Source organism: Chamaea fasciata, unplaced genomic scaffold, assembly GCF_029207755.1.
Source record: "Chamaea fasciata isolate MVZ Bird 193981 ecotype frontalis unplaced genomic scaffold, bChaFas1.0.hap1 SCAF_4, whole genome shotgun sequence".
NCBI classification, from domain to species: domain Eukaryota; kingdom Metazoa; phylum Chordata; class Aves; order Passeriformes; family Sylviidae; genus Chamaea; species Chamaea fasciata.
In genome coordinates this window covers 70,894,021-70,918,389 of record NW_027094089.1, presented here as the reverse complement: position 1 = coordinate 70,918,389, position 24,369 = coordinate 70,894,021, and the positions used below count along the sequence as shown (strand labels likewise).

The following is a 24,369-nucleotide window of genomic DNA, read 5'->3' as shown; positions in this document are numbered from 1 at the left end:
CACCCAGCATCACCTGGGGAGGATGCACTGGTATGACTTTCTCATTATGTTTTCAGGAGATCATTAAAATAAAAGCACATTCAACAGCTGCCAATAGGATTTCCAGCCTCTGGACCATTCTCCTGGCAATGACCAGGTGAATAACAAATACTGACTTTGCAACCTTTCATTACATTCCAGTGGTGGCCCCAGCATGGTGCAGTTTTGCCACAACCCTTTCCACAAGGCCTGTCACCAGTCTTCCATTCACCTGTGACTTATGGGTAGAGCTTTGGAGAAATGTGCAGGATTAAGGGGAATAAATAATGATACTGAACAAGATGGGTAAATCACGTATTTTACCTCTATGTCCCCTGACTGATCATCAATAATATTCTCCACAGAAAATCAGAGTGATTTGTCAGAAACTGATGCTCAGTTTACTACTAGAAAAGAAGGCAAAGGGTTGAAATGTTTCCTGTGATGAGTGTGTATTAATTTAATTAGTTATTTTACCAATTATTGCATCAGACTATTTCTAGGATTCAAACACTGAGAAAGCTGGGCTGGAAGTCACACACATCTGCTGATTTGGTGGAATGGGATAGTCTTGGTGTTAATGATAACTGCCACTTAACAGAGTGTCAGGTGGAGTTTAATGAGAAGAGCTCTGGTCACAGGAACACATGCACAGGGCACACATCACAAGCAGGCACCTGCAAAATCCTCATACACTGATTTTCTGAACAGATCCAGAGCTGTGATATCATCTCTCTCAGCAGAAGGGGAAAGGGGAGCAACACAGAAAGACATAAGAATGTTCAAAATGGTTTTAGCACAAGGATGGTGCATCTCAGCCTCAATCACTCCTGAAAAAACTGAACCACCCAGAAGTGCAAAACTCAGCCAGTAAACCAGCATTAACTTTCTGTGTTGATCCTACAGAACTGGCCTGTTGTTGTTCTGTCTTACACAGGACACCTTCTTTACAAAAAAGACCCTCTTTGCCTTTCACACGTTATATTCACCCTCAGGTTTTTTTATGTTTTAAACAGAAGAATTAGTTAGTCTCCCTGTCAGCTTTTGTATCAGATTCACAGGGTCCTTTCTACCTTCACCTTATGCAGTAGGGGAAAAAATAAAATACACATAAACACCACTTTTAACACTGGGGTATTAATGTCACACCTTCTTAAAATCTTTTATTATTTATCTGGGAGTATCTTTTTTGTCACCACAGTATGCACTGTGAACATCACACAATGCCTCAGACACAGGAAGGAGAACTTTGGTCTCTTTTGTTGAGCAAAAGCAGGAATTCACCTTCGGAATAAGAGCACTGCATTGCATAAGTTCTTTTTAGCATGAGCACTATGGTAAGTATCTCTAAGGATGTGCAGGTCTACCATGACAAAAAATTCTTACTGACACTGAGGGCCAAGTGACTCGACAAAAAGGGAGAGGCTTAAGTATTCAATGGTAAAAAAAAAAAAAAACAAACCAAAAACACCTTTGAGAAGAAAGTGAAACCTGTGATGGAAGCTGCTACCAATGTGGGGCCTTTCGTAGCTTCTTTGAAGATGTAAAGTTCTCCTGTTTAGTGTATGATTTCCTTGTAAAATAATGGTAATGCACAGTGCTATTGTGCTTGGCTAAATGTGGTTTTACGCAAATGTGATTTACAAACTGGGGTAGTAGGAGCCTCAATATTTCTTTTTTAATTATTTTTTTCTAACAATTTGGAACACATGTAGAATTTGGCAACTACTTTATTGCTCTTTATAAACAAATCACTTTAAACTAAATATGGTCTCACGCTTGTAAGGTTTTTTTCTGGCTCTTAAAAAGTGTTGATTGCATTAAAGGGCAACCAAAAAAAAGTGCAAACAAGTCCCAGTTAATTCCTGATAAACCCACCTTGACCACCTAAAATACTGCACTTCTCTGAAGGCTGGTCTATAATAAGACACAAATAAGGCTATCAGATCAAACCAAAGAACAGTTCAGAAGAAAAACCTCCTCAGACAATCTAACTTGCAACTACCTTTTATCTATGCCAGAATTTCCCTTATAACTTCATACTCAAGTCAGACAATGTTTATTGCAACGCTATTTTTAAAGATCACCTCTTTCTTTGCCATTGTGGGGGGAGAAGAACTACAGCAAAACTAAGATTTACAGTTCTTGCTGTCAGTTTCTTGCAGGTGTCTCATATGTAGCACCAAGGCAACTAAATGAGATTTTAGCCTATCTCACCCATCTTTATGCAAGACACATTGCAGTGTGTTCCTGGAAATACATACCACTATTTGAAAACAGAAGAGATTTTTATCACTTCATTAGGCTTATGTATTTTTATGGTCTTTTAGAACAACTGGAGACAAAATTCCCTACCACAGACAGCAGGGAGTGAATACTCCCTCCCTTGGAATGCAATATTGTGAAATATAAATTTAAAATAACATAACACTGGCAAGTATACATATTCCTATCTCTCTGCCCTCGAAACTCCCAACACAGTTTCTTCAGAAAGTTTCAAGCAACTACTGCCTTTATTAAGTGAAAGGTGATTTCCCTTGCTTTAGCATGTAAAACAAACTGAAATTGCCCATAGCTTCAGCATCTTTCCTCCCTTTCCCTTTCCCTTTCCCTTTCCCTTTCCCTTTCCCTCCATCACAAAGAGCCAATCACAGACAGTGTGAGTAAAAAAAAGGATAGTATTGAGAAAACTTTGATTTATCCAAAGGAGTACTCCACGGACAGTCTTGTTACTACAAACAAGACTAATCCCTGGACATGCCCCAAGGTGTGACTTCCAAGATTCAACAGAAGGGGAATCAATTGATTTTCTAAGCAAAAACATGACAAAAATATGGATGTTATCACTAGTCTATACTCACATCACCCCTACTGGAAAGTCTAGAGAGTGTTCTTGAAACTACTCTCTGCTGTTTCCATCTGCAGATCTAAATGGATTGTATTTGTTTCCCTTAGAATATTCCTGCAGGATAGGAAACAGGTAATAATTCTCCCAACTGGAATTTAAGCCAAGTAGAAGTAAGCTCCTGCTGATTTTGAAAGCTATAAACATACAAAAGTGTGTTTTAAGTTTGACAAGATGCATTATGCCCCTAGTGACATCAGCCTGTCTGTCAGCCTGGACAGCAAATGTGAAACATGGCAAACAGAAACCTCAGAAATGAGTCAAAAAAGCCAGGAAACAAAGCCAGCTACTCTGAAAACTAGAGTCAAAACATCCTGTAGAAAATCTTCAAAGTATTATTTCATAAAACCATGGATTATTCTCCATGTAATTTTCTTTTTATTTTGCTCTGTTCTAGTCACCTCAAAATGCTATGAAAACGGAACATGCATATTAAAAAAAAAAATCTTTATTTTCCTTCAGAGAAGCACTCATAATAATTATAAAATACCAATGTCTTTTAGTAAAAGACCTACTTTACCTACATCCCAGACACAAAAATGCATGGAATTTTTTTTTTTCAGAATGCCATTTCTATTGGATCTGGAATTTTCTTTCAGTCTTTTGTTTCTATCTGATTGCTTTTGTTATACTGTAGGCCTTTTACCCTGTGGCGTATTTTTCATTGTTACTTTTTGTTTTGTGTATAAGAAAGGATTTTTATTCAAAATGCTAAGCTTGAACATAATTCAGGGGGTTTTCTTGTTTACTTTATAAAAGCCTTTTGATGAGTGAACAATGAGGAACAATGAAAATGTGTTTTTCTCATCTTATGGAAGACTGGAACTACATGCCTTTCACATGCCATAAATTTCCAAGACTCTTTAAAGTGCTTCGGACAGCAGAACACAAGGATGGATAACTGATAAAGAAAACACACACAGATGGTTGTTGGTGTTCATTTTATCATGTAACTGAGATAAAAACTCTTAAAATTTTTAAGAACCTGCTTGTACTACATCCTGTCCATGACCCTGATTTTGCACAGATGTCCTTGTAGAACCATAAGTTTGCTTTTTCCTTTTTTTTTCTTTTTTTTTTCTTTTTTCTTTTTTTTTTTTTTTTTTGTTAACAATGACTTGAAGGTCATCTTAGTTGTTTTCTTTAATTAGCCACAAATGGTATCCTTCACATCCTTGAAAACCTACTAAGTGAGCCACTGAAAATATATAAACCGGCCAATATGTAAGGCAGATTGAAATTAAATCAGCACCAAAAATACTTATGCACTGTTACTAGGGAAAAAAAACCAAACCCGCAGACCTTAGTCAAAAAATCAGCTTAGGCAAACAGCACAAATTACTGGGTTTCCAAAACGGTGAAAAGCAGAAATAAGAAGTTTCTCTGGTCCAGAAAATATTTACAAAGCAATAAAACTATCAGCATTTACTGGAATGCCTTTAAGTAAAGCTCAGCATAAGTGAATTTAATAACTTTGTTTTGTAGAAAGCAATTTTTTTCCACTTTTATTTAAAGACTGATACTGTAATTAAGCAAAATTCTGAAGCATGGCCATAAAATCTATTAATTTCCCTAGGACTTCCAAAACAAAATGGTTCATTGCACCAAAAATAGACTAAATGTAAGAATATTATTATTTCAAATGCATAGTTGTACTGAACCTCTAGACAAGCAGAGGTGCTATGTAGCCCTGGAAATTTTGATGCCACCTACCACAGTGACACTGTAGTGACTGCTAAAAATGAAGGTGATGGCAACTTTATTAATACCTGTTTTTCCTATTTATACCTCATCTGACTTGCTGGTGGGTTAGTTTCTCAACTCAAAGATACTCAGCCTCTTAGAGGAGAAAACGAATTGTTCAGCTGAAAAAACTGAGGAGAAGTCAGTCAGGGAAGTTACAGCAGCAATAATTACAGAAGAATTATGGGTAGTGAACATACGGACGACACATTAAATATGAACAAGTTAACTTTAAGATTGTTTATAACCTGCTGGCACTTTTGTTTAGGAGGTGGGTTGGGGGCAGTTCTGCACTACTTGAATAAGCTATTTCTCTACATTTTCCATGAAAGTAAAATAGCTGCCTGCCAGGACACTGCAGTTTTGCCTATGTGTTTACCAGCTCCCCAGTTCTGGGAACCAAGCCTTCCTAATGCAAGGATGCGGTTACAACCAGAACTTATTTCTGCAGCCTGCTGGATGGCCTGGAAACTCAGGGATGAGCTAACTCCCTAAACGTATCTTGCAAGCTGCATTAGTCAAAAAAAGAAAAAAGGAAAGCAATCCCCTGGCCAAAAAAAAACCCAGTTTGGGAGGACTCTGTGCCATCAAAGCATGCAAGGTGGTTCCAGGCAGGTACCATGGGGGCTATCTCACTTGGGGTGCAGTGGAAAAGTCACACATCCACCTCTGCAGGGTTAAAGGAAATCAAGGGCTGCACTGGGAAACTGGCACTGCCTGTGGCTCACGTGAGTGTCTCACACGCATTAATGCCAAGGGATCCAGTTTCTGCCATTGGCTGCATCTGCCAAGTCCCATGAAGAAAACAGCGAGATTTGCACAGAATTTGCGAATTTACAAAACACCCACGGCTGTGAAGGAAATCTGATAGTAGCTGAGCTACTGTGGTTTAAAAGTTACCTTAATAAGCCCATTTAAAGGTAAAAGTTTCTCTGAGGCCAGCTTTAAACCTGCAGCTTAACATATTAAGGAAAAATCCAATTTTCTTCTCATGCTTTACAAAACCCTGCAGACAAATTATGTCTTTATGTCACTTTTTCCACTCTCATGACTTCACACTATAGTCCCAATAAAGCTCTACTAATCACCAATAGAATCAAATTACAATTTAAAACCCAGTGATTCAAACAAATCTCATGATTATTTCAGCACAATAAAAATTGAAGAATTCCACTCCCATTTTCACAAACAATCCTAATCATGCTTTGGTCATAAACCAGAAACATGTAATTCCCTTTTTTGCTTTACCACTCATGCCAGCTGGGGGGGATCACAAGGCTATAACCATTTCAGACGAGTCAGTGTAATATTGATTTTTCCCTCTGCTCCAGCTTATCCAGAAAGTGTCCTATTGATTTTGAAGGAATTATCTGCAGACTGCTAGCCATGAGAAGAAAAACAAAGTGGAAGTCCTGGTTGTGGATCTGAACTGCACACCCATTCAAAACTGACAATCAGGTTCATATGTTTAGACTAGACTAGACTAGACTAGACTAGAATAGAATAATAAAATTTATAAATAAATATGAAGTAGTGTTGCAGGAGTGTGAGCAGAATCGGGCAGAAAACATAAATTAGAAATGTACAACAGGGTTTGCTCATCTCCAAATCTACACATACAACTACTAGCACATGCATCAACTTCTATGGAAGACTATTCTATTCTCAACCTGTAGTCAAAAGCTCTCTTAAAAAACAACCCAATACGACACATGCCAGTTAAAAATTTGATAAAACAGTAATTTAGTTCGAGATGGGAAAGTTGTGTCAGTTTGTTTGTTCTTCAATAAAATCTATTTGTTTAACCTATATTTAGCACTCTGTGCACTTTTGTTAATAGTGTACTTGCCGCCAGCCCAGAACTGTCCAACTTATATTCCTGGAATTCACAAGTATTTCTTCAAAGGGGAGCTGACAGCTTATGGATTGTGCTGATTCACTCACTTCACTCACTCAGTACATCTTCTGCCCATTCCCTTGTCCTGACCACTGTGTTCAGTCAATAAATTTTTATTACAATAAATTGTTTCGCATGACTGTCATGTCTCTCACTACAATGCAAGTGTTCTGCAAAGGAGTGATCTCTTGATCCAAGTGCTGTTTCCTCTCAGATATATCTACATTATCAGCACCTTCTTGATCCACCTCATACTGACTTTCACTGCAAGCAAACACTGCCTAATACACATTATTTCTTTTAAATAAAAAGAAAATACCTGAAGAAAAATTACACCTTGAAGTGAAGGAAACGTTCTCCAAGGAAACATTATTTAATTACAGAACTCCTAGGCCAGCACTCAGGTTTTCCTTGCTGAAGAATAGGTCCAATCCTGTTTTCTGCTCAGCTGGGATGTAATTTTTTCAGAAAGGCAGAGGATGTGGTGGGGAGCAGAGTTATGGTCCGGGTTAGAATTGAGCACTGAAAAAAGACAGGCTCAGTACTCTGGTCAAACCTTAGGCCTCCTCTACCCAAACTAAGAGCAGCCACTGACCTAAACAATTTGGGAATTGGCAGAGTCATGGCAATAAAGAGATAATGTTTGCTACAAAAGAAAATGGGAGTCACCCAAAAATTTATTTTCTCCTGGGAAACAACAGATAAAAATCAGTCTGGGGGGTTGGCGGATGGACAGATGCTGCAACAGGACTAAATCTGTTCTCAGATACTTGCAGATAAAATTCCTTTGTAAGGAGAATAAACAATTCCAATAGAGATAGGACAGCTATTTGGAAGGAAATGTTTAGTTCTGCAGTTATACAAAATGTTTGGTCCCTAGGTAGAACAGTTCCTTCCAATATGTGTGTGTCTATGAAAATGAACAGATGACTACATCTGGAAGTTGGCCTAATACCTCACCCTTTGAGGATATCTTCTCTTCAGTCAGGGAATTTTATCTGGTCATCAGCAGCCATAAAATCCCTGAACCTTTGCCTCACAAAAACAGTGGCCTGTCTTTCAAATATGGTTCCTCCATTCAGTTAAGTAAAGAAAATGTTTATTTGATAGACATTATTACAGTAGGGCAATACGCATATATTCCTACGGAATTAATAACTTGCTATATAAAAAATATTATTAAAAAAGCACAGATCTTTATTTTGTATCATTGTACCTTTCTGTGACTGAAACTAAAACCAAGTTGGGAATCATGCGAAAAACACAACTAAAGGCAGAGTATCAAAATCTTTTACATAGGCCAAGCAACAAGAAAGCTCAGGAAGCCAAACCCCTCTCACTTACTATTCTTTCCAACGCTATCCACTGTTTTTAAATTCAGTTTGACCTGTGCTGCAGCTCTTCAGACAAGGCATCATGAATGAGATAACAGCAAATGTCAGCTTTCAAGCTCAGAAGGCCAATCAAGTAAAATCAGCTACTTTCTTGCATTTGTCCACACAGAAGGGAATAAATCTCAGAACAAACATTCCAGTAGCACATGCACAGGAATATCCCCTTTCTCAGCCTACACCCCTTCTCCTATGGCTACACCAGTGATCCCAAACAAATTTTGGCAGTTCCAGGTAGCCCTAACATCACACAGGAGCCCATAGAGGATAATGAGCCTCTCCAGACATCACTGTTCAAAGCTACACAAAAGGAAATCAGCTGAGGAAGAAGCAGAGGAAAAGAACTGTACATGTACTCAGAATGAATTACACCAGACAGGTAAGAGAAATGGACACCAGAAATCCTGTGAGAGTAAGGGTTATTTCCAAAGGCAGATTTAGAGGTTCTGGTCTCATCTAAAGCACACTTTCAGACTTGAAAATCTCAATAAATAACAGCATTTTTTCAATCTGTGCTGTCTAATGATTCACATTTCTTCTGCATGTTTGATTAGTTACAGAAGAGCTCAATACATAAGGTTTTCAGAAAGAAAGACAGCATGTTTTGACAATTTATTTTGACAATTCAGTATATTAGATTAAGACCTTACAGCAACACTCTGTTGTGAAAGAATAATGGCTCTTTCAGTTTTATGCCTTATGCAAAACTAGGGTGTTTCTTTGGAGCTATATATGAATCCCAAGCATACACAAAAACTATACAATAAACGTAGTTATTAATTTTTAAATGGTTAAATTCTTCCTCATGCCAACAAATATACTGCTGGAACAACAGATCAGTTCCAGATGAACTGAGTTATGATAGCAACATGTTTGAAAATTAAAGAAAAGAACATTTCCCTTTTTTGTAAAAGAAAAATAAATGGGAGTTTCTAATTTTATAGGAATAATCTACTAAGTAAACTAGCAGTGTAATATCTTTGCAATTTGTTTGTTAGAAATTTATAAGGCATGTGGAATTTAACTTGTACATACAGTTGTTTTTATTGTTGGCTAAAATACATTCCTTTCAACTGGACAGTCACTAGCAGAGACCCATCTTGAACATGACTGTAACAAAACATGTAGTTTTATGTTAGCCTCAACAATATATTTTAAGTACCTTAAAAAGGGGGCCACAAGGAATAACTAAAGAATTACAATGAACTGAAAAATTACTTTGAGAAACTGTATTTCAGTCAAATGGAAGAAAAGATAATGATTCGTGTTCTGCACAATTCTGCTCCCCTCATCTCCTGCACATGCTCTTATGGCAAAAGGAAAAGAGAAAAAAGTGAGAGAAATTTGAGCAGAGTACAGTGGAAAGACATTGAGAGTCTGGACAGTGAAGAGTGAAGGGAAAAATGGCTGAGTCAGAGTGAAAAAGGAGGACAGAGTTGTTAGGAAGGCTTTCCTTATAGCTTTCAAATGTGACCTGGCACCATCAAACTTCACACGTTAGTAAAATAAAAACTGTGAGATTTTCTTATATATAAAATAAAATTATGTCTTTTCTCCAGATACTGCGCTATTGGCATGTTTCTGAGCACAAAAAAAAAAAAAAGCTCATAAGTGCTGCTAAGCAGGAACACTGTTTGCAAGTAAATGCAGAAAAATCAGGTTACGCAGAGTAACCTGATAACTCAGAAAAAAGCCCTGATCAGAGAGCAGAAGCCCAAGTACAGAACTGATGATTATCTGTCCAAAAGAGAGGACAAGACCATGGAAAGAGTACAAGGCAGGCAGAAGCAGGTGAGAACTCACCACTAGAGCAGTTGGGTCCTCCCCAGCCAGGCTCACACTGACAAGTATTGGGAGCAATACAACGGCCATGGACACACTTATCAGCACAGTGAGCTGTCAGAGAAAGGAATAATAAAAAGCAAAAAAATTAGAAAAATATTCTTTAAAGTATTCAAGAATAGTCCTAACCCAGTTCTTTTATGTCTCAAGTACCTCTTACAAGCAAAATAAATACCAGTGTATTAATGTTTGGTGGCATCTCTTAAAAATATATCTCACTTCAATCTCTTCTATTTCTCCTAAGTTTGAAGACTCCAGCTAAAAATGTGCTAGTATTACTCACATACTTCTGAGGAGATTGTCCAAATTTAATGAACAAAGAGTAAAAGTATGATCCAGGTTAGAAACCCATCTGACGATGGTCCTGGGCAAGAGGGTCTGGTTAGCCCTGCCCGAGGCTTGGATGGGATGACTTCCACAAGTCCCTTCCAACCTCAGCCATCCTGTGACGCTCTGAAGCAAACCCTCATGCCAAGAAAAAGAGAGGAACTTCAGCAGGCATCCAAAGAAATGCTCTTTAGCAACAGCATGGATAAAATATCATTTGCAACACACCAATATTTTAATATCAACTTTTCCAAATGATTGCACAGTTCAATTGAAGGATAAACAAACAGTGACACTGATTAAAATAAAGCATGACATGTAAACCTTATGGATCACTATAACCTCTATTCTAAGTTCTAAACAGGGCTGCCTGAATTTTTTTTTTTTTATAATGACCTGCAAGCACGTTTCTAAGTTATGTCTTACTTTGAACAGACCTTGTGTTTGTAACACCTAAGAAAAAACTGAAATGGCTTTGATATCCAGCATTATCAATGACAGAATATATTATAACTAAGAGGAAGAATCTCTGAGCAGCAACCATTTGCTGGCATCATATTAATCACAAAATGCCCCTAACTTTCCAAAATACATACACTCCAATAATTTCCTTCTATTCTGGAAAAAAATAAAGCTTAGAAAATGTGCACAGGATGAGATCTTTCTTTGTACCAACATCAACAGAGAAACTAAAGCAGAAATCTGACTGCTATACCAATGAACACAAAGTTATCAAGGAGAAAAAAACGAAGTGGATATTAAAAAGAAGTTCAGTGGGGCTACATGTGAATCACTGTGGTTCTGGATGGATTGAAAACGTTCTTAGATTAATTAGGTATTTAGGTAAAATACTTCCAAATGTTCTGGGTTTTTCTCTAGTTAAAGATGATGAAGCACATTGATCACTTTGACAAACATTTAGTGTGTCCAAGAAAAAGGAAAACCACACCAAGATTAATCTTATATAAAATAAAAATTTTTGATTATATGGGAGTCCAGCCATTAACTGCTTATTATTTCTAACAAGATACTTTTCAGACATGCACTGAAATGATCTTCATTAGAAATCAACAGGGACAATAATAATTTTTAAACATTTCATGAAGCAAGACAGTAACACAAAGCATTGTTGCATATTTATGTACTATGGAAAGACTGAGTTTAAATAATACATCACAATTTTCTGTTACTCTTGTAACTTGATGTGAATCACTTGTATCTTTGAAGATTCTTTCCTACTTAGTGCTGCCTTGGGCACTGAGGCTCTCTACAAACCAAATGGGTGAAAAACCTTGCCAGCAAACCATGAGGCAACAGGAGGTCACTGTAAACATGCAGTGTGAGTGCTTTTATGAATAACCCAAGGAATTCAAACATTCTCAGCCCAAATTTCTGACCACTGAGCCTTAAATACAATAAGGCAACGCTCCACCACCTCCTCTACGAGACAGCTGGAACAGAATAGAAAAAATAAAGAAGTTGCAAAATACCAGGCCCATCTCCCTGCACTGCCCTTCATGCCAGGCTGAGCACATGGATCCACATTCTGGATATACATAAAAATCTATTCTATAACCAAAATAAATTATGCTCCAGACACCTTCTGGGCTAACTGATTCTTGGCAACTGAATTCTACATCTTTAAGAGACAGCACACGTAAAAAAAAAAATATTGCAGTGGACATGGGGATGAGAGAACCAAAATCTACTACACAGAGCTACAAAGAGGTGAGTACAACATGAAAAGCACCTAGAAGAAGCTGACAAGACATGAATGACACCAGGAAAAGATAAAGTACTTTCTCTTGGTTTTCTATGGAATTGTTGGGCATGGCATTAAAAAAAATACTTCCATGCAGGTGCAGACGATAAACTTAACATGAAGGGGTTTTTTCTTCCAGCTGACCAGTGTGAAGAAGCACCAAAACCTCCCTGGCAGCAGCTGCCATGTCTTCTTTTTTTTGCAAGGGAAAGCTCAATTATAGTGTGAAAAGCAATCTGGGTTTACTCTTGCATCTTTGCTATTATATCTTATCTGTCTTTTTCTTTTGTGCCTTATTGTTTCTTCAAGATCTTTTCTACACTCTTGCCTTCATTATCTGATGTTAAAAGAAAACTTGAATTTTTTATTTTTTTTATCTTTGATGAAAGTTTATGCATGCATTTTAGGATCTGTTACTTTTTCACTTCGAAAAGCCAGCCATAAACCAGTTAACATAAAATTGAAACACTTTGACTGTAATTATGCACATAAAGTAAATGACTGCAAGGTTTAACTCCGACTTTGTCCAAATTAATTGGAACAAGCATTTGTCATGGGACAAAAAACAATTATCTATTAAACTACATTATAAAATGTTTTTTTCAAATAAATCCTTCACTTCTGTACTGTATGCTAGAATATACCCCTTGTCTGATCCTTTTTTCCCATGCTTGATGGCTATTTGCTAGTAAAGTGAGTGATACACAGTTAAACGTTAAGACAGATGGTTCATTTCTATTTCATATTGAGGAAATTCAACAGGCATAGCTCTCCATTAAGGTTCTTAGAAATGTACTACAGTGGTAGAAACTAAATGAAGTTAATGTTCAAGCTGCCAGAACATTCGACCTTTGCTTGTGTGTCCATCTACAAGAAAGCCACTAGAAAATGTCTTAAAACCTTTGAAACCTTTTTTTCCAGACACACGCCAAAAAAAAAAAAAAAATAATTTGCACTTACTGAAAACGTTTCTAGTCTGTAGCTAAGCCTAACATCCATATGCCAAATTTCCTAGGGATTGTCACAGATAGTAGCAGACAAGTGCTGGAAAATTCTTTGGAATAAATAGTAAATTTAATCAATCACTCAGCCTGGGATGGAGTTCCTAAGGGCAGGAGTAAGCTCCTTTATAGAACTTCACAGAATTATTGTTCTGCCTTTGTATCTGCATATAAACTGCATTTAGATCATCTCAGAAAGTGCATCAGGTCTAAACATTGGTACATGCACTGAAATTTTTAAGAGCAAAAAAAACCCAACCTGAGGTCCAGTTAACATACTGTTCTACAGAGGTATTGGCAATACTGAAGACAGAGGTGAGAAATTTGTACATTATTTACATCCTCTATAAACAGGAGTTTTATGAGGACAGCACAAAGCACTCCTTTTTAGTGAAGGTTAGTTAGTACTTACTAACAAGGTATTTACACTTTTCTAAAACAGTCCAAGTACTGATCCCATATAATGTCAATTTAAAATTAAAATACAATTTCCTGTCAACCCACCTGAAGACAAAATTAAATGGCACAACTAATAAAACACCGATTCCTATAATTTTTGAGAAGAAGCAATGAAATTTCAATTCACGCAATGTTGAGTCATACCAAAATCATCTAGCAGTAGACTTTTCTAATTTACCTTTCTAAACTGAGAAGTCAAAGGAACAAAAAACCAACAAAATATCAACAGCACCACAAATATTTTAGCCTTTTAGAGGCATCTTAAGTCCTCCCACTAGGCAAACAAATTAATCCATACTGCACAGAAAATAAAACTGGAGTAATGGAAATGCTCCAGCTGGAAATCATGAAGACTGAAGGTCTCTCTTGTCTTCCAAGGTCAAATGAATGCAAACTCAGCTACATTGAAGGATCTGTATTTTCACATCATTTAAAGTCTGAGGCATTCCACAATTACTTCAGAAGTCAGAGCAGATATGTCCTGAATATCATTATCAGGTATATTTTTATGTAATAACAGGAAAATTAGTATGTCCAATGGTATTTCAATTTTTCAGGTTTTGAATACCATTGTGTTAACACAATGAATTTACTACATATGCTATAGCTATGTAAAAGCTGTAGTCTGTTGGGGGTTAGGTTTGTTCCTTCTTTCTCTGAAGAATTTTTTCCCCATAAGTTACCAAGGAGACCAAGTGTTGGATACTTGAGAGAACTTAACCGAAACAAAGAGGTGGACAAAGGTGGAAGGGGGAGATAATGCAGGTAAAAGACAGAGCTTGAGGCAGCTGTGGGCTCTTCTTTTTCCGGAGTTCGGCGTTCGGGGAGAGAGAGAACGGCTGTCGCTGGCTGGAAGAGCTTCACTGTGGCCAAAGGGATCCAGTCCTGGGAAATCTACTATCACCGGTTTGGCCTGAATCCTGAGTTTTCTCTGCCACCCGGGGGAGCTGGGCCGGCCCTGCCTCGCCTTTGGCTTCTTCGGCGCTGCTCCTCTTGCTGCAGTGTGACCCTGCACCCCCTGCGCTGTCGGGACATCCTGCCCCTGCCTGCCGGGACACCCTGCCATCCCAGCTACCAGCCCGGGACTTTTCCACTGTTTCAGCTTGGTGCTCTGAGGATCCTGCAGGGACACCAAAACCAAACTGCCCTGGGTTCTGTGAAACCAAGGTTCTTGGTACTGTTTTTGTTTGTTATTAATGCTGTAGTTGTTTGGTGGGGGTTTTTGTGTCTGTTTGCTTTGTAATACATACTAGTAAAGAACTGCTATTCCTATTTCCCAAATCTTTGCCTAAGAGCCTCTGATTGTAATTTATAATTGAAAAAGAAAAAGAAGGGGTGGAGGGGGGGGTTTACACTCTCCATTCCAAAGGAAACTGCAGTTGGTTTTTTTTTATTACCTGGCAGATACCTGTCTTCCCAAACCGAGACAGACTAGTATGTCCAATGGTATTTGAATTTTTCAGGTTTTGAATATCATTGTGTTAACACAATGAATTTACTACATATGCTACAGCTATGTAAAAGCTGTAGTCACATAGAGAATCACCATCACACTTGTCATCACATGATGTGTAACACACTTCAAAAAGTATTCTATCTAATAAAAAAATTAAATATCCTAATTCATACATGCTGTATAATAACCAAACATAGTCAGAAATTGGTTTTTGTAAGTCTAACATACATATAGTACAAACAAAAAGGCTAAAATCATTACCAATCTGACATCAGATATATTAATTTTTTTAAAAAAATATTTTGACCTTGCTTTTGCACATGCAGCAAACGTTTTGAATCAAAGCTTTTCAAATTTCAGGACGTAAAACACATTCTTAACAAATACCATTTTAAGACCTTGGGTCTGTACAAGGTCACACAAGAGAGAGAAAGAACTGAGCCAAGGTCACCACTAGACTCCCCAGACACAAATTTTTCCAGTTTTGGGTTAGATGAGGAGACAGGGCAGTGTGCCACCCAAAAAAGACGCTGAGACCTCCAAACGGTTGTTAACAGACCTCTGTATCTCCAAGAGAGGTTCAGCAGGAGTCTCCTGGGGTCTGTTCCAAGGAGAAAAGACTTCCATTTCCCTTGTGATTTTAAACCTTGTGTTTATTTATTGTGTTGGAAAACACACTGATGCTTGCACTGTGCATTTTCCACATGATCATTAGTTAGAACCACATCAAGGCTGGCTGACCACTTGGACATCTGAAATCCAATCATCCTGTCATTTGCATCTGCACAACCCCAGCTGGCTTCAATGAGAGCTGCACGTGCATCACTGACCAGTAACTGAGTTCCTGCAACTCAGCCTTCACAAGCCATCCATCAGAGGAGGGTCACACCAGCACAGTGATGGATGTGTGGACTTTTAAAGCCCAAAAAAAAAGCTGAACTTACGGACACACATTTCCCTGCTTTCATAGAATCCGGGGCAGCACTGGGACTTGCGCCTGTACATCGTTTTCTCACCATGTCTGTAGGCAGTACGGTAACTGATCCTAAAGAAAGGAACGAGTGTTTGTCACATACACTGGTTCAGAAACAAGACAGAATATACCGAATATGCAGATTTTAAAAATATTCAGGTGTCATAAGAAAAGAGGAAAAAATGCTCCAAGTGGTTTTGATTTATCTGTTGCCAAATTCAAGAGTCCAAGGGGTTACCTGACACTCTTTAGGTTCATGGATAGTCAGAAAGCAAGAAAAGAATTGGGAATTTTTCACTTGTGATGGTTCACTTATGGGCATATTCCTCTGAGGAAAATGCTCTTTACAAATGTCACCAGTTTTTTAATCAGTCAACCTTTGCTTGCTTTCTGCTTGCACAGGAAGTTTCCTTTAACAAATCTTTTTACTTTTCTTTCAAGAAGCATGCACTTACTGCCCTCAGAACACAACACTGCAAGCAGCAAGGGGTCCCAGTGATATTTCTGAACAAATGCACCTTGCAGGGTCTGGAAAATTTAGTTTTTCCCAAGCTGTTTGTTTTCTGTTAGCACCCCATGGGATGGTACACCTCAACCTGCTAATAAAATGTATGTGACTTTGCTTGGACAGGCATTTTTCAGTTGACACAGATCACAGCAGTTATACAGGCTGGACACAACAGCTAAAAATTCCTACACATCATGCTTGATTTTGAATCAAAAATCTTAACAATATCAGCAAATTGTCAGTATTAGGATTTATACATCACCTGTGTCGTGTGCACTTGAACCAGTTAAGGATGTCAGTACAACTGGTGTAGTAAATCTGATCAAAAGGATGTGGATATGACTCTTGCACTGTAACTGAGTAACTGGGGAGAGACAAAGAGAAAAAAGGAAGATCATCAAACAAGTCCTTTTAGTACAATCTCATTTAATTAGGTCTTTTATGGAATCCTGTTACAGAATGGAATAAATACAATAAAATAGTCATGTCTAAAAAAATGAGACAGAAAGCTTGTGAGGAAAAATAAGCATGCAGAGACATCATGTTTCTACTGCTTAACACATTTGATGAAATTCCACTATTCAACATTTAAAGAAATGTTAGCCTAACTTTTTTTAAAATCAGTACGCCTGAATCTGAAATAGGCAGCAAATGGAAGTAGTGTGTATTACGTATTCTCCTGTGGAAACTTTCATAAATACAACCGGATAACTGAACAACTAGATAAGGAGCCAGAAATTTAAGTTTCTCCTGTTACCATTCAAAATAGGACTTTCTGAGATATTTCTTGTAAAAACTGTATCTTGGCCTATAGGAAGGCATCCAGTGCGCTTAGATACTACGTGAATGTTAACTCAGAAATACTCCTTGAGTAGTATTTACTGAAAAATTACAATACAGGCATACCATCTAACAGACTATTCAGCAATCACAAATTAATAAATACTGAAGACCATACTTTCTTTTGATACTGGATAATTTTTAACAGAGAACCACCCACATCACACTCCACCACCAGAAATACTATATGAAATCTTACTATTATTTTTTGCCAAATTATGCAATTATACAGTGACCTAAAAACAAATCCATGCTGAGAGCCTCCAAAGCTGTCAGTAGAGCAAGAGGAGCAGAGCCCTGTCTCTAAATGGGAAAATATTGAATCATCCTAGAAAACTCTTCAAGAGGCTGTTTGTGCTGGCAGCCAGTCCTGGATTGCACAAGGGAGCTTGAAAATACAGGAATGTGTGGCAAACTCCTGCAGCAGGACTGATTCCCAGGACCAGCCAAAACACTCAATAGCCTGCCCAGCTCTCCCTCACTTCCACTCACATCCTCTCTGACCCCTGAGCACCCACTGCAAAGTGATAGCCACTGTCTCTTCATCCTGCTGTCATCATCTACGCCAAGGGGAAGCACATCCAGAGTCATTCACTCCTAAATGCACACACCCCACTCCCTGTTTTCCTGCATGAGGGCAAGCAGCCCGAATCCACCCAGCTGTCCCAGCCCAACAAAATATCGGTGGGCTGCTGGCACTTGCCTGAGGCTCTGCACTCTTTCCTTGAGGCAGGGCACGCTCTACCCTTTCTCACAGCTCATTTGCAAAGACCATTTTAGTACTGAGGAGGTTTATTTTTTATTTAAAGCATACAACAGTGCCAGTGGCAGTCAAGAGCTTCTGTCTGGCGCTTTGCCCTTTCATACTTCTGTCTCTTTGTCACCTGCTTTGGGCAGCAGCGTGAATGTTTCACTAAGTTTATTTGAAGCTCTGCCCCATTTCTGAGACACAGCCCAAGATGGAAAAAAAGTTCAAACAACAAAGTGGGCATGCTTGCTAGATGCGTATTTTGGTATATTTTCCTTCTGCAGACTTTTAGTAGTTTGTTTTTAATTATATTATGTCCTGTAAATAGTTGTATTCCGGGTTTCTTCCCCATTTTGCTTTCACTATGTTGTAGCTTCTCCCAAAAGTATTTTTATATACAAAAACTGTAAACAAAGCACACAAAATATAGGACAGTATCCAGGAACATTGTAGAAAAATGCCTGAGTACTATGAACAGATAGCTAATATGGTGACTATTTGACATACACATTGTTTTATGAACTGTATAGCACAGCTGAGGCAGAGGTGCCAAATGCTTCACACGAAGCTCAGGTAAATTCTCAAGGAAAGACCTTAAGTGTTGGGTTTAATTTTTTTAATAGAGAGACTTCATAAAAAAAGCAAATACAAGTTTCCATTTTCTTTGTAAAGATTCAGCCATAACAATCACAAATGTACAGTGGCTTAGCAGCACTCCCCATGATTAAGCAAAAAACACAGTTTACATTAAGTGCAGGAAAAACTGATGTCCTCAAGTGAACTGTGAAAATTAAGCCTTTCTCATGGACTAGCTGATCAATTACACAACAGTTATAGTAAGACCAGAAGCCTTGTTTTCACTATCACAACCTTTACACAAGAAAAGAAGTTCAGCAGATGCTTGAGGCACAACCTCTCCAACCCACTGTGGCACTTTGCAATTCACATGAAATTGGATGAACAAACAGATCAACTACACTGATGATGAATTTCGTTTTGCATATTATAAATTTTTGAACCTCATCAAAATAATTAAACAACAAATCTTAATTCAGATCCTGTGAGTGCTGAATAGAAGAGAATCAGCCTAATCAAATTTGGCCAAATTCCAATATGCTTAATTATATTTTGCATATGTAAAACTTCTTTTTACCTAAATTGTAAAGTGATATTTTTACTCAATTCTTGAACCCAGATGGCTGTGTAACACTGCTAGTACCACTAGTAGTGGTTTTTTTCCGTACATTAACCCCTAATCCAAAGATGCATTTCAGCCCACTGTTAAATCCATGAAATCACCTGCCCACGCAGTAAAGTGAAAATTTCCCCCCATTTTTAAACTCAGCTAAAAGCCTTCAGTAATTTGAAGCATGCCGAGTAAAACAAAGCAAAATTATTACATTAGAATTTATGTCATCTATTTTTCCAAAAGTAAAGTATTACCTTTCCCAGTGGCTACACACATTGGGATCTTCCAGATTCAAAGACACAGTTGAACCCATCCAGTGGTACAGGAGTATGACAGGGAAGCCAAAAAGGGAGTTGAAATGAACAATCATCTTTCCAAAGAGATGACTGTGAGAAAAAAAAATTAATACATTAATATTTCCATACAGAATATAAAGTAGCTAATAATGTCAACCCATCTATAATCAATCTAAAAATCCAAAGCAAGGGGTACTTCAGGGAACACACACTACTTGCCCAGCGGCAGCGATACCATGCCCATTTTGGAAGAAGAACCCAAATGGAGCAGTTTCACACAACGTCAGCTTGTGGAGAAACTGCATTTCAGAGGTCCCACTGTCCCCTCCAGCTGCAGTCACCCAGGCGGGGTGTGCTCAGCCAGGCTCTCCCCACACTGAGAGAAAGAGCTGAGGTTTGGAATAAAGGCTGGCACTTGCTCAAGACCACAAGAGTGGAGGGGCTCAGCTGTGACACAGAACCAGGAACCATGCATGTCCCTCACTTACAGGAAGGGTTTGTGCCTCTCCATGTGTTCCCCATGGCCAACACAGCCTCACATGTCACACTGCACTGTCACTGCTCTTTAAACATGAATCCCCAAAACTTAATTCCCCATCCCCAGCCAGCTATACAGTTTCCAAACAGAATAAACATTCATTTAAAAAAGCTGTTGTAGTAACACAAAGGTCTAAAAATATGATCCTAACGCTTTTACTAAGCAAACTGTTTTAATTTGCATGCTGAAACATTCCTAATCCAACAGGTCATTAATCCACAAATACCAGAATTAATGCTATTAAGATGTAGTTTATTTGTAATGACTTAAGCTACATTTCTGTTTCAGTGAACATTTGACCTTATTTCCTCACTTACACACTAATTCTAACATTATGTGGCGACACAGATAACAAAAAAATTAGATCCTTGAGTCTAATCTGCAATATAATGAGAAAATTTCTAATCAGTATGTTTGATTTAATACAAATATTTTAACAAAGTAAATTATTCCAGAAATAGCAATTTCTTACTTTAAATAATATAAAATAGACTAAAGAAAATGACATCCATCACTTTATTTTATGACAAAAAAGACCACAGGGGCGTGGGAAAAAAAGAATCAAAATAGTCCTACTTAATCCTTACTTCAGAAGTCAACATAAAAAAGCTCACAGCAAGAAACTATTTTATTTAAGGTATCTGAGGATACAGAGGTGAACCCATTTTGCTCAATTATTCTTGAAAAATCAGGCTGCCGAAAGATATTTCATGGTCTTTAACTATTTCTCTGCATGAAGCAAAGTAGTCAATGTGCAGTTAAAGAGCAGCTGTATTTTCAGCTAATAATGTGAAGTGGTGATTTCACTGAAAATATTCACTCTAATTAAGCAGACTATAAATGATATTTCCCTTTCTTTTTTTCTTTTATTCTCAACTTCAGCAACTTTCCTTTTGCAGGATACATTTAACAAAAATTAAAATTAAAAAAAAATAAATTTTCATGAACCCCCTAGAGTAAAACTTGATTGCATTCAGATCTTTTGCTTAATTATTAAGGAAAATCAAAACAGAAAATCAGTACAGCTGATTAGCATTGCTAAAGTGTTGATATTAGCAATAAAAGATGTAGATAACTCATTTAACTCTTGCTGCCTATGGTTTGCACCAAGAAAAACTGTCCAGAGATTCACTTTTCATACCATATATTGCTCAAATTATCGCAGCCAATAACAATAATGAAAATAGTATTTTCATTACCTACACGTACATGGAACCTGTAGTTTATGTACTGAAAACGTTCATTTTGAGGAATGCCTTCCTGTGCAAATTAGTACATACCTGAGACAGAAAAACCCCAACAAATTTAGGCTGGTGTTTCATCACCAGGACTACTTTCCACAACAGGACACTAAAATCTCGTTGCCTGACAGCTTTTTCTACAGCATTTGAGGCAAAATCTTTTGTTCACAAAGCTGTATCTTTATTCTTATTTTGGGCAGGAACTTTGAGGCAGGTCCAGTGTCTGTTCAGGTCAGACTTCGCTCTTTCCCTCAGCTATAATCCAGGCCCATGATTTAAAAATTTTAACAGGAAAGCAGTGCAGCTACATGAAACAACTGTAGAGTACTTCCCTAAATCTCTGTAAACTAATTAAGGAAATTTAACTTGTTATATATTTATTATATAAAAATCAGATAATCAGTAACAGTCATGTTAAAAAATTAACCTGATCACCCCAAAGTTTATTATAATTACTAACAAGCTTATTTTAAAATGGTAATGGGTAACCATTATCATTACCATTAACCAATTTTTAATGGTAATGGTAACAGGTGTACAAAATATACTCCCATAAATTACAGGTACTCCCCTAAAGTAAATTTAAACTTGAGCATCTGAATTGCAAACATGAGTTGCGTTTGTTTCACTAGTAAGCTGATGAAAAATTCTGTATGTGCCTTACATAAACACAGACGGTTAACCATTAATACCCAGTATCTGAGACTTTTAGGCACTTTCTCTGCCACTACCAACTGTATTGACACTTTTTGTTTGGTTTGGTTTTTTTCCCCCACGTAGAGTTCAGGACAAAATCAGAGAAAGAACAGGTAACTTAAAAAATGGAAAGAAAAAAAAATCTTCTTCTTTATGAGGTGAAAATTATGACATGCTTACAAATTCTTTTCTCCACCCACTCAGAGCAGAGCCACAGGCAAAACTGAGGGCACACAGCTCTACCTCAGATTTGTTGTAATAAAATGTAAATAAATACAGGTGGAACTGGGGGGCGGGGCAGAGGAAGGTATGATGGACCGTAAAAGAAGTGAAGGTTGCTCAAGGCTGCAAAAAAATATTTTTTGGTCAGCAAAAGCAAGTGCTGCCAGAGAATTAACCAGGATTAGAATTGCATGAGCAACAGCGAATAGTACGACACAGTTGCTAACATGACATAATGGACCCAAGACCAAGGGAAAAGCTGATGCAGCTTTCCCGTTACTGTTGCAAAAGCATTTTTACCATTGAAACATGAAAAATGCAGCAGGAATGGGCCATTTAGTTAGAAGACAAACTCCAGAATAGTGACAGCCTTTCATACTCTGTCATGGCATATCAAAGGTTTTACAGCACTCAGTCCTGCCTTTCTGCAGTGATAGGGCACAGGGACATCAAAGTGTTTTCTGAGCTGCAAACCCATGGGCTATTCCTAATTGCACTGACAGGGCATCAACCTGCATGTACAGCAAGTGCCCCTTCAAAAAAAATCTTCTCTATGTCCATCATAGTTTTCTTCAAATTTCAGACTGAATTGTAAACCACAGAGTGATCTGTGCAGAACCCCTTGCACGTGTCCTTGCCTTCACACTCTCCAGAGCATCCCACACAGACTTGGTGACTGCAACTGGAAATTACAGTTCCGCATGAGCTAAAAGGGTTTTTCTAAATATTTTTCAATGATAAATTGTTTGGTCTTTCACTTCCTTTTCCTTTTCACAGAGCCTTTTCCGTAACACTCTTCACTCCTGAGGCTCAGCTCCTCTACCAGGGACAAATTTGCTTATAAAAACATTTCTCTCATGACTGATGTAAGGCAGAGCAAAATTTGAATCTGACCTAATCTTGTCAATGATGATTAATCCCATGTTAGCTTCCATGAAAGAAAAGCCTCCACAACTGATTGCTTTTATCGATTACATTAGAGAATTAATGGATAAAGAGCAGAAGGCATTTTCCCTTTGGAAATCAGTAAATCAGTTTGACACTTTGTCACAAGAAATCTCACTCATAAAGCAAATACGAAATAACCCGAATTAGGAGCATTATCACATAGACCTTAGGCTGGCTAAAGACGTACAGTCACAGCAAATGGAAAGTGACTGGTCTTTTCCCAAATCCTCAAAACACGTCACTCCAAAGGCAGCACTGATTGTCACTGTCACGGGGAGCTCAGGGCACACCAAGCTGGCAGGGCTGAGCCTCTGCCTGGCAGAAAATGTGTGGGATCTGCACAGCCAGCATGACAGTTTGCTAAAGGAAAACCCAATAGTGCCCTAAACTGAAATGCCCTAAACTTTCACACCCTCCATGATCAGAGATTTTAAGAGTCCTTCTTGATACAGCTCAATCAGATCTGACCCTCCCTCACTTGTGCTGTTTTACTTCCAAACCTCACTGTGAAACAGACTGACACATTTGGAGAGTCCAAAGGTGCTGAAGATGAGCAAAGCACGTGATGTGGGAAAAGCTACTCATTTAGACTCGTGTTTGAAGAATAACCAAACGAGAAGCTGAGTGTGCTGGAACAAGTCTCCTTGGTGGACACAGATAGGCTGCTACTTTATTCAACTTACGTTACTAAGAAAAACAGATCAGTAATCAATTAACATTTTTCTTTGGTTATAAGATTATATCATTTTTATTTTTCAGTCTCTCTTTAATTTTAAGAGGGTTCTAAGAAACTGAGGTTAATGTAATCACACTGTCTGTGTGTTCTGGCCTCTGCCCAATAACTTGTAAATTTATTGGTCACTTAAACTGGAAGCAAGAGAGGGGAAGAAGTCTTGAATTGTGGAGTTCCAGAGAATCCAGTGATACTGCACAAGTCTGCAGGAGATGAGGCTTTATTTGCCCATAAGTGATGGAATTACCAGTTTTGAAAGTTACAGCATCACAGTCCTTTAAGCAGTGCTATAATTTCACAGAATGCATCTCTCTACCATTCCTACTAAACGTAAATTGAATAATACATGACGATCTTAAATAACAGAGAGCACCCTTCAAACTATATTAAAACTGTAAACTGGAGTAAATTCTGGAGTTAAACTCTATTTTTGGTTGATTTTTTTCTACTTAAACACACACATTTTCTGGTGGAAACCTGGAGAGTTTGGGAGTTGTCACACTGTGCATTGTTTTGTAAGCATCAAGCAACCTCTTGGAATGTAATTACAAGCACAGAATGAAATAAGGTAACTGAAAACAAGGGAGGAAACAGAAAACTTTATCACACAGCAAATATGTGGATTTGCAGTAGTAA

At 37.9% G+C, this 24,369-nt stretch overlaps 1 protein-coding gene across 1 annotated transcript in view; it reads right to left on the bottom strand.

The window, feature by feature from the left end:
• The window catches only part of MEGF10 (multiple EGF like domains 10), an 86,339-nt gene that overhangs the window by 48,065 nt on the left and 13,905 nt on the right, over window positions 1-24,369 (bottom strand). Inside the window, exons 2-5 of the mRNA XM_066181924.1 lie at window positions 19,314-19,445; window positions 16,545-16,646; window positions 15,746-15,846; window positions 9,758-9,850 (exon numbers count right to left, since the gene is read on the bottom strand). Of these exons, the coding sequence (XP_066038021.1) occupies window positions 9,758-9,850; window positions 15,746-15,846; window positions 16,545-16,646; window positions 19,314-19,429 (412 nt within the window). The 5' untranslated portion in view covers window positions 19,430-19,445. The remainder of the gene's footprint in view (window positions 1-9,757; window positions 9,851-15,745; window positions 15,847-16,544; window positions 16,647-19,313; window positions 19,446-24,369) is intronic.